This window comes from Vigna radiata, chromosome 8, assembly GCF_000741045.1.
Source record: "Vigna radiata var. radiata cultivar VC1973A chromosome 8, Vradiata_ver6, whole genome shotgun sequence".
Classification (NCBI taxonomy): Eukaryota; Viridiplantae; Streptophyta; class Magnoliopsida; order Fabales; family Fabaceae; genus Vigna; species Vigna radiata.
The window spans coordinates 238,538-250,685 of record NC_028358.1 but is presented as its reverse complement, the minus strand read 5'-3'; the positions used below and the strand labels follow the sequence as shown (position 1 = coordinate 250,685).

General features: G+C 30.8%; 1 protein-coding gene across 1 annotated transcript; it reads left to right on the top strand.

Moving 5' to 3' along the window:
- The first annotated feature begins 5,800 nt into the window (after positions 1–5,800).
- On the top strand, positions 5,801–7,353 carry LOC106769837 (CBL-interacting serine/threonine-protein kinase 4-like). The gene has a single exon (XM_014655614.2). The coding sequence runs from the start codon at positions 5,902–5,904 to the stop codon at positions 7,171–7,173; it is 1,272 nt and encodes a 423-aa protein (XP_014511100.1). The 5' UTR covers positions 5,801–5,901; the 3' UTR covers positions 7,174–7,353.
- Positions 7,354–12,148: the final 4,795 nt, after the last annotated feature.

Sequence of the window (12,148 nt, the reverse complement as noted above, 5' to 3'; positions counted from 1 at the left end):
ACAATTGATATGAGTGTAACCATGTTTTACAAATTAAACATTTGTTTTAGAAACACTTGCTCACACCACTGATCTGTTGCCAACTGTACATTGTCAAAGTTTTTATTTTATGAGTCCTTACAAAATATATAATAATAAAATTATAACAATATTATTCAACAACCTTAAAATCATAATTCAATAATGAATAACCAAAACATGTTTATCCAAAACAAGAAAAAGATTATTATTTTGATAAAGAACCCTAATTGTTATGTGACTCTAGCTTAAGCAAAAGGGCACCCAACCTTGTCTCTTATTTTGGTAAGTATGTGTTTGGCATTTGGGAATTATGCAAATTCAATTATGTGAGTACTCTCTAAAGCACACTTTTTGTTTGTCTACATCAAATTGCTTTTCTTCTCTTGTTGATGAGAAAGCTTACAGAATAATGTAATGTGACATGATATGGACATAATATCTAATACTCTCTTCTCAATGGTCCAATTCAAAGCATATAATAATATCTTCTTATTCACATCGCACTAACAAAACCTCCATTAACTCCACCTTCTTTATTAAATATAATTATTTTTTTATTGCAGATATTTTTACTTTGATGTTCACATCTAGCTTCCGATAATTACAACTTCCATTAACAAACGACATTGCACCTTAATATATATTTATATGTGATGTATATATATATTTTATATAACATAAAATGTATAAGTTAAAATATTATATACATGTATATAAAATAAGTTATATGTTATAAAACTTATAATATACCTACAGGACAAAAAGAAGAATTGACTTTATATGTTAATTATGCCTTAAACACTTGCTTCTTACTTAATCAATTTTTCACATAAAGTAATTGATTGTTAAATATAATTTAATTAAAGTTGGCAAAAATAATTTAATTCATAAAACTGACAGGTTGGCTGAATTATTGAATGGTTTCATTCAGTATGATAAATAGAGCAAGTGTCACTTTATTTTAAATTAATAAAATATATATAATGATTACTCCGTTGATTACTGATTTATTATTTATACATTCTCTTACAGGAACCACTAATCCAACCTTCCATATAAATTAAGAAACATATATTGGTTTAAATTAGTAAAAATATCTTCTTGTTACATCACCTTAATCAATTTAATTAAGTTTACCTTTCAAGTTTTTGGTCTTTGCACAAATCATATACTTTGGTTACATCAATCAACAAATTATCATGCTTTTACTTCAATATTACAAAACCTAAAATAATTAAGAATGTTGGTTTTTCTATTATTAAAATTTCAATTTTATTGTTTAAAATTATTTTTAAAATCTAATTGTTTTCTAAATAATAATACTGTTTATAATTTCAAGTGTATGTTTGAAATCATAAATTATATTCGCAGAGTAAATTATGAACAAATAAACTAGTTTTATGAATATTGCAACTTTCTACATTATTTTTCAATATTTTTTTCTTAGCGGAAACACATTCAATTTTTTTAATATTTGTATTATAATAAGTTAATAATATTTATAAAGTGATTAAGTTAATATATGAAATAAATTTTTATTCTTTAACTAAATTAAATATATCTTTACAAATATAATAAAAAAACAATTTTATTTAACAAAAATAGCAATTATTTGTAAAGAAAAGTTAACACTAATTATATTTATAAAGAGTAAAATAAAAATATGAATTGTTTTTTTTCTTGTGTTAAAAAATGAATTTAAATAAAAAGTAATAACTATTTTAAAATCATTTCCCAGACAATTTGTACAAATATTATTGCAACTTGCATAATTTAATAAATTTAATTTGAAAAACTATTTTGAAAGTCTACGGCTGAAAATCTCTATCATGGTATTGTGACATGCAGCACCAGACAAGTGGAATGATAATTAATTAAGGCAAATTCCCTAAGGAGAAAAAAAAGCAAAAGGAGCCAAATAAATCATTGAATCAAATAATGATTAAGAATCTAACAAAAATAATGCTAATAAATAATTGAGTTAACGTTGTTTGCCATTTTCCTTATAATTATTTTAACGGACAACCATGGCATGAAAGTATATAATTAATAACTTTTTTAAATGTTAATAAAACTAAAATAAATTTTAAAAAATAATTTGTATTTTCGCATTTATCTTTTTCTTTAAATAGATTTTGTATGTTATAGTTAAAATATTATTTAATTTATATATATGGATTAAACTGTATTTAATAATAATACAGAGACAATTGGAAACGATGTAAGCAAATAAATAAATAAGTGCTTTTGGACTTCTCTTGTGACATCTTGTTGGAAATCTCTCCTCTTTTATATTATATTATTAATCGTTTTTCTTTATATTTTCTTGCCTCCACAAAAACTATAATGTTTTATATAACCTAAGATTTATTATAGATTAGTTTTCTATGTTTGTGTTTTTTGTTTTATTTCTGTCACTTTTTTTTTTTCTAAGGTGTGCATTTGCGCATATATGAAATATGTAATGATCCTTTAGCTCTAATAAATCACGATTTTCATTATAGAAAAATATACGAAAACATAATTAAGCTGATATTTCTTATTTAATTATAGAAGAGATATACTTGTTTATATTCATGACACATTAGATAATACTCATACACTCAAATTTTTAAATAAACATTCTATATATTACGTTTAAGCTGTAATAACCCTTTTTAAAAAACACTTACACCCTTTATATTAGCAATAAAATGACATTTCTCTTTATATTTTAATAAAGCATAACCACTTTTTATTTAAAAATTAAATATTATATAAATTAAAATTAAAAAATACATTTTTTTTTTTGTAAATTGAATGCTTTAGTTGTCAAAAAATATATTAACTCCTCCTATGTTTTTGCGAATAAGACAGCATTTTCTGTTACAATTGTTGTTTTAATATATTCAAGTAATTTTGTGGACAACCAAGGGGACAAAGATATACATGGTGGCAAGTTTTTTCTTTTTTATTTCCTTATTTGTATTTTTCTGTATATGGCTTGAGGTATCCTATTACTCCTTTTTTTTTATATTTGTTTTTGTTAAAAAAAAAATAGAACTTTGAGATATTCTTATAAATTTTAGTTTTAATCAATTATGAAGATAACAATTACTTCTCTCCCCAATAATTGAATCATATAAAGAGACTGATTTTGAAATGAATACTTCTGACACACATAAATTATATCAATCATTGAAATTTGTGCCTCTTTCTCTACGATTTTACTCGTTTCAAACACCAACCATGCTAGTTTCAGCAAACATATATCACAAAAACCTCAATGAACATGTATATCAAAATTTTGAAATTGGCACAAAAATAATAATAATAAATGATAGTGAGAAGAAGACAAAGAAAAGCAGAAAAGACACTAATACACAACTGAACAGACACAAATATACATTAATAAATATAAGGTAATGAAAAGTATTAGATTAAAATATTAAAAGTCAAATCAGATGTTTTGTGAAAGATGTAAAATGATTTGATGATGGGATTTTGTTAACTGAGTGATGATAAGAGTGATTCTTAAAATGAAAAATGAAGGTTTGAAGCATGGCGTGGTGACATGTGTGCATGGTGGCATGCTGTGTAAGGGTTTGCTCTTAATTGTAGTATTATTAAACTTAACAGAGACAGAAGTTGGTGAGCCAGATTTGCGTAACGTGGCATTTCTGGGACCATAAAATGATATTAGCAACGAACGAGTGTGTGAATTAACGTACTCAATAATGGTTGGTTGAAGACAGTAACCTGGACAGACAGAACCTCTGAGGATGTTGGAAACGATGACCTACAAATTAATGACACCTCATCACGTCTTCCATTGTCACAGACACTCATGTTTTGGAACTCTTGTATACTTGTCTTCATTCCATGCATGCTACTCCTTCATTTGGTCCCATGCATAACCCTACTCTTGCCCTACAAAATATTCCTCAGTCATTATAAAGATTAACGATTTTGTCATGAATTTTGTTATGAGCATATGTCACTTTTAAACTCACAAATTTTAATAGTGACAAATGTGTAATGCCAAGGGTTCATTTTTAATATTGTGTGCATCACAAAGTCATCACAAGATATTGTGTATTAACAATAAAGTTGACTCAATTTTATATCCTATGTATTAATTAAGCTCAATTTCAATTTCTTTTTAAATTAAATTGTAATTTTCTTATATGACACTCGTTATCTCCTTAAATTTTTGTTAATATAGAAAAAATGAAACTACTTAATGCAATTTGGTGACCAATAAATAATGGAGAAGCTTGAACAAAAATCTAATCTATTATATATATATATATATATATATATATATATATATATATATATATTATAACTTTTTAATTTTCATATTTTAGATTTTAATCGACACACTAGGTATTATAGATGATAAAAAGAATTGAATGTTTAGGAAATGAATGTGTGTTTTAAAATAAAAGAGAGTTGAGAACAAAAAAAACACAAGTGTTATTTGTCCTTTGTTTTTTATTAAAAATGATAGAACATACAAGATTGTTGAGTTTGACTACCCAACCAATATTCAAAGTATCAAGAGAAAGAGAAAGCCAAGTCTTCAAATTCAAGCCATCATTAAGCACCAATCTATCAATCTCAAACCAAACTTAAACTGCGTGCGATGGCTATCTCGTATCATTGACCAAGTCTTTTTTTTTATCACTTCACTTCAATTTTTTTTTTCCTACATTCACTTAAAATAATAATGTTAAGATATAAACAAAATAAAAAAAAATGGAAATAAATTTGTTAAAAAATAATTTTAAGTTTAATTTAACTTTACAAAATCGACTTGTAAGATAAAATTTATATCTACTTATATACTCTCAATTAATTATGTCTCTAATCGATGTGAGATTTCAAACATATATCTGTGTTAATCCTTTTTACAAATAGTACTCATACATCATCAAATTCTTCATGCTAGAAAGTTTAGAAGAGTAACTTGTAAATATATATTTCTTTTTTCAATTTCTGCACTTTTTTTTAAGATAGAATTATAATAATAGAGTGATCAAATATCAAAATTGGCAACGTATTAGCTTAAAGACAGTATTTACTTTAGTAAATTTGTTTAGGACAATTTGATTTTATAGAATAAGATTAATTTGTGGATAAAGAAGGAAGTTGTGTTTCCGAATGAAGCGGAACAAGCAATAGTGATAGGTAACACGGCTCTATGAATAGAAGGAAATGAAAATGGTGGGTCTTATTTTTTATGAAAATGATTATCATATGCAACCTTCTTCAATAAGTGACTTTGATTTTCAATATTCATCACTCATTAACTACCTTTTTCTCTTATTAATAAACTTTGCAATTATAATGGCTCTTGACTTTATAATTGAATGCTACTTTGCACTCAATTTCTAGGTTGTTGCACATGTGATGTACCTCAAACCCTCAATGTATTCAAAATAGATACTCAAACTAAAAGTAAAATTAGACTATACATACTTTTCTATATCCTCCTATCATATTCATATTCATAACTTCTATTCATTATATATAAATAATTAAATATACCAAATATATATATATATATATATATATATATATATATATATATATATATCATTTTAAAATTTACTTTTTCAATTTTTACGCGTTTAATATGAGATAGTATCTTATATTTATTAATTTTATATATAAATATTAAATGACAAGATAAAAGGATACATAAGAATGTACGATCTTTTATATTTTCAAAGTTTGAGAGAATTGAGGGAAACTCTAATTAAACTTGTATAATAATTTTTCTTCTTAGAATCAAAAGGCAAGGGCAGTATGGGAATGAGGAAAAAGGAAAAATTGTATATATATGGAAGCACACTCCGTGACAGTTGGTTGGCGTGGTGATTCATTTCCACAACGATGGAAGCGTCGTCGCCGCCACCACGCACCATCCTCGGTAGGTACCAGCTCACGCGATTCCTTGGCCGCGGCAACTTCGCCAAGGTCTACCAGGCGCGCTCACTCGTCGACGGCGCCACGGTGGCCGTCAAGGCCATCGACAAGTCCAAGACGGTCGACGCCGCCATGGAACCCCGCATTGTGCGCGAGATCGACGCTATGCGCCGTCTTCAGAACCACCCAAACATCCTCAAAATCCACGAGGTTCTCGCCACGAAGACCAAAATTTACCTTGTCGTCGACTACGCCGGCGGCGGCGAGCTCTTCTCCAAGCTCTCCCGGTGTGGCCGCCTCCCGGAGTCTCGGGCGCGGCGCTATTTCTCCCAACTCGTCTCTGCGCTCCTCTTCTGCCACCGCCACGGCATCGCGCACCGCGACCTCAAGCCGCAGAACCTCCTCCTCGACGCCGCCGGCGACCTCAAGGTCTCTGACTTCGGCCTCTCCGCACTCCCGGAACACCTCCGTGATAACCTCCTCCACACCGCATGTGGCACGCCGGCCTTCACTGCGCCGGAGGTCCTACGCCGCGTCGGCTACGATGGTTCCAAGGCCGACGCTTGGTCCTGCGGTGTCATTCTCTACAACCTTCTCGCCGGCCACCTCCCCTTTGACGACTCGAACATTCCTGCCATGTGCCGCCGAATATCCCGCCGCGACTATCAATTCCCGGCGTGGATCTCAAAATCCGCGCGCAGCCTCATCCACCAGTTGCTGGACCCCAATCCTAAATCTCGAATTTCGCTTGAAAGAGTTTTCGATAACAGATGGTTGAGGGATAAGAAGCATGTTTGTTATAACGTGTTGGAGGAGAGTGTTGTGGAGTCTGATTTGTATAACAAGTGCTGCGACGGTTACAAGTTGGGGATGAACGCTTTTGACATAATATCAATGTCGTCGGGGTTGGACTTGCGAGGACTGTTCGAAACGACGTCGGAGAAGGGGAGGCGGAGGGAGAAGAGGTTCAGTTCGGAGAAGAGCGTGGGAACGGTGGAGGCGAAGGTGAAGGAGGTTGGGGAAAGGTTAGGGTTTAGGATTGAGGTTGGAAAGAACGGTGTAATTGGGTTAGGAAAGGGAAAAGTGGGTTTGGTAGTTGAGGTGTTTGAGATTGTGTCTGACTTGCTCCTTGTTGCTATTAAAGTTGTAGATGGTGCTATGGAGTTTGACCAACTTCATTGGGATGATTGGAAACTTGGGCTTGAAGATGTTGTTCTCTCATGGCATCACAATGAGTAATGCTCCCAACACCAGAGTACTCTGTTTTATTACTGTTTTACACTTTAGAATGATGAAGCCTTGTGTACATAAGCAGAATCAGTAGCACAGTTTCATCTCAGTATGTGCATATCATTAACTTTTCTTAAGTTATTTCATAAATAAATCACTCTGAATAAAATCATAGGTTTGTTAAGCACACAGCATTTCAAACAGCTCGATGTGGTAATAGTTTTCATTAAAGTAGAAGTAAAAATTACTTTCTCTTTGACTATATAATTATAAAAAAAAGTGCTTTGTGATTAAAAATCCACCGCACACTCTTCTTGTCCTAATCCTTTTTATTATAGAATATAGGGTTAAATATGTTTTTAGTCCCTATACTTTGAAGCGATTTTGGTTTTAGTCTATTTTTAAACTATGATACAATTTAGTCCTTCAACTTTAGAAAATTTTGGTTTTAGTTTTTTTTACCAATTTATTTTAACATTATTTGTTGTTTCAAACGCGTTTCATTATAGTATTTGAATTGTTTACATTATTTGATACATTTTTGCTTCAATGTTAACTTAGAAACGCGCTTGAAACAACAAATAAAATTAAAAGAATTTGGTAAAAAAAACTAAAACCAGAGTTTTCTAAAGTTGAAGAACTAAATTATACCATAGTTTAAAAATGGACTAAAACCAAAATCTTTCAAAATATAGGAACTAAATACATATTTCAAAGTATAGGGACTAAATACATATTTAACCCACCCTGTAATATATGATCTATATATTCACAATAGTAAATTTTTTAAAAATTGGGTACGAACATAAGTGATATATATTATTAAAAAATATTGAAACGTGTTTTCCGTTAATAAATAATCTAAATTTATTTTTTATCACAATCTTTATTGAAAACATACTTCCTTTTAACATATTTGCAATAAAACTAAAATACAAAATTTTACGAGTACAACCAATCATGCACCTCTCACTGTCACTGTTTTGAAAACAAGTTTTTTCTTTTTCTTTTTTTTTTCAGTTTACTTTTCTCTTTCTTGCTTTATTTTTTAAAAAATTAATAATGAGTATATTTCTCTCTGAAAAAAAAAAAGCTCAACCAATCATCATGGTGTAACACAAGCAAAGGAGATACCACTATAAGAAAAAAGATAAACACTTACGCTTTGTTCGCTTGACCAGATTGTACCATTCAAGCGAATTTGCGAGTGAAGAAAGTTTTGAAAGTTATGTTCGCTTGTACTGATTTGAGACGATGGAAAAACGAAGATTTGCATTGATTTTGAGTGGATTGCACTGTTTACACCATCTCGCAAAAATGAGAAGATTTGTGCTGATTTACAACGAAAAGACTCATATACCCTGTATCATTATGAAAATTCCAACTGAATAAAACATTATAATATTAACGTAAATTTAAAAAAGCAAAATCCATTTTAACAACATCTGAACATGAAATAAAAAAACACAAAACACATTCGCTCTTGTTTCACGAGAACACTATTCTTTTCCATTGCCCATGTGATTTTGAAGTGTCCTGGGCATAGTTATCCGCCCTTTGCAGTTCTTATTTTCAGGCCATTGCACAGTGTAAGTAGCTAGTAAATAGCTGGGGAGATTCGCTGGCCAGATTCGCTGGTTGACGCAACCATTCACTGCAAAGCAAGGAGAGAATCCTGCTGTTTGAATTTCAAAAAGAAGCTTTGCAAAAAACCATTAATAAGACCATTAATAAGAGATTGTTAACGTATAAGTTTGGTGTGTGTATTAAAAACTATGGTTGTGTGTTTAGATAGAGTGAATGAAGTTTGAGAGTGTGTGGTCTTTCATGAGCTTTGCGAAGAGTTCTCTCTGTGTGTGGTGAAGAGCAACAGGTGTGGAGAGTAGGAGCTTTGGAGATCTACTGAGGTACGTTTCTCGCACACACATTATCGCTGCTTTTTGCAAGTTGAAGACGTGTGGTTGTGGAGAGGGGATGAGGAAGAAGAAGGAAGCGGATGACGACGACGGATGAAGAAGACAAAGGTTGAAGCTGAACATGGCGCGCACATGTATTCCAATCCAAAGAAAGCATATCCGGATGGAGGTATTTCGAAGATTTTGGGTAGGTATTCGGATACATTCTTCCTGTATCCGGATCCAGGTTTTTGAAGAATTTGCTTAGGAAGAGTATCCGGATACACCATCGCGTATCTGGTTCCAGGCAGCCGTTTTGTATCCAGTTCTTTGCATGGCAGCGATGGGTTGTTTCCGGTAGCAGTCACCGGTTGGCCATACCTTCCTTCCTTGCTCCGTCGCCACAACTAGCTTAGGTGAAGTGTCTTTAGCCTCGTGCATGGGTGATGTTACCAATCATCTTCTTCGCTTGGCATGGAGGGAGATGACAAAGATCTGTGGCATGGAGAACAACACGAAGGTATGTGCAGTGGAGGACAGGTTGATGGGGATGGAGATGGAGAGGAGGAGGATGACGATTCTGTGGAGGTTTAAGGGCAACGATTTCTGGAAATGGTCGAGAGTAACAACGAGTTGAACGATTTGGTTTTATTTTGCACCAGCCTAACCCATTTGTATGTGTTGCAGGTTTTTGTAAGCATAATTAAGGTGCATCTGGTCAGCTACAAGTATTTGGTAAGCTACGAAGGATGTTAGTCATTCAGATGTGCACTAAACATAGTGATATCTTTGTCCACTTTCAATGGTTGAAAAATGTTTGACATGAACTGCATGTTGTTGTTGTCTGAGGTGCTGAAGGTGTTGTCGTTCATGCTTTCCGTGGCGAGAAGAAGACCAATTTCTGTTATGTGCAGAAGTGTTTAGGCTCTTTGTCGTGGTTTCTGGACTTGGTCATCTTCCAAAAGAGCAAGTTGTAGCCATTTCTTGGTATAAAAATCAGGTTCATTGTCTTTCTTTATTTTTTGTTCAGATAGACTATTAACTTGATGTGTATTAAATTGTCTTTGTAATGACTTGAGTTATAGTCTGCAAAAGCTCCTGTAAATGGTGTTAAGGACCATAACATTATGATAATATATATATATAAGTTGTACAAAATGAATTGGAAATTGAGTGCAAAATGGAAACGTTTGGTCAGACATTTATGTTTCGTGAATAAATTACCATGTTGAACCATCATAAAATAAAAGTTGATTACTGTAAGCATTAATGCAGATGAAGATGTCCTTCACCATCTAAACCACTTTATCCTGCAATTGCCTTGTCCACAAAAATATTGTAATTATCAAGCTTTGGAGCAAACTGCCTCCAATCTATATTGTTTGTCTCCTTCAAGTTGAAGCCAAAAAAGCCATAGTAATTGAGAAAGGAGTCCCTCGAACCAAAATTCTCAAAGTTACTTCTGGAGGTAGATATTGTACAAAATTTTGAATTTATTTTAAACCATTATATCATATAACATATTTTTGTCCTTTTTTTTACAGGTTGGTTTTGGAATTGTCACTCATTTTATTTGAATATTAGCAATTGAAATTAGTATCTTACTGGGATCTTAGTGTGACTGCTTGCTGAGTATTGCTCGAAATCTTGCTTCTAATCTTGCTTCAAAGGTTCATAAGTGTCTTCAAGAGGTATGTTTCATATTAGTATATTTAATTAATAAGAATTAATGTGTGGTTTTTGTACTTAATATATTTAATGTATTTTGTTTAATTATTATATGAATTGCATGAATATTTTTAATTAGGATATGATTATATGAATATATGAATTTAATATATGATTGTGTAATTGAGTTGTGTTTATTAAGTTGTTAAATTGTATGTATTTGGTTAAGTAAGTGTAGATGGAAGAAGAATTACATTTATGAATATATAATTTATTATGTTTATTGTTTTTTATAACTTATTATATCAATATATAATGTATTATGTTTATTGTTTTTTATAACTTATTATATGAATATATAATGTATTATGTTTATGTAATGTCATAATGTATTATGTTTATTTAATGTATTGAAGATAACTTGGCAAACCTATCCCTTGACATGAATCGGCAATTTGCTCACCTTAATCACAATGTTAATTTAATTCTTCACCATTTAGATGATTAAGTTCATTAATCACAATGTTAATTTAATTCTTCACCATTTAGATGATTAAGTCCATTACTATACTCAGAATGCATTAAATGACTTAAGTGTGTTAATTTCACTTATTTGTTTGAAGACTTCTGCATTACCTATTTTTGAATGTTATTATATTTGACATGAATTTTCATACTTTAATTTATTGCTCAATGAAATTAAATGCAAAACAGATGGATTCTCGAATCATAGATGAAATCATAGATGAAGTGCAAGAAATAATTAATGAAGGAAGAAAATTATCTGCTGCTATTGAACGACAAGGAAGAAGATTATCTGCTGCTATTGAACGACTAACACAGGTCATGGAACGTCAAAATTCCCTATTAAATGCTACTATTGAACGACCTAATCCAACAACAGAAGAAATTCAAAACTTATTACAGACTATGAACATTGAAGATCAAAATTTATTCAGACAATGCTTCGACTTTTTATACAAGACGTCTAATAGGAATGCCGCAACAATATCGTTTCAATGCATTGGAACGCTACCTCAATGAAACAAGGTCATCATGAACTATTAATAATTATGTTGGGACTTTTTTTTAGATCATGTAATATAATAACTCCTTTTAATTATATGTTTGTTTAAAATTAATGAATTTCACTTTAGTAGACAAATAAATTGATAGTATTCGATAAGAAATTATATTACAAATAAAAACTACATTTTAAAAAATATTTATTTTACTATATTATAATTTTTTTAATATTTTAAAAATTAATTTTAATTATTATTAATTAATTTCTTTTCTTTATTAACATTTATACATTTAAATATAACATTAAAAAATAACATTTTATATTACTAAAATAACTAGGAGCATTTTGGTAATCTTTCATTTCTACCAATTAAACAAATTTTTTAATTCTCTCA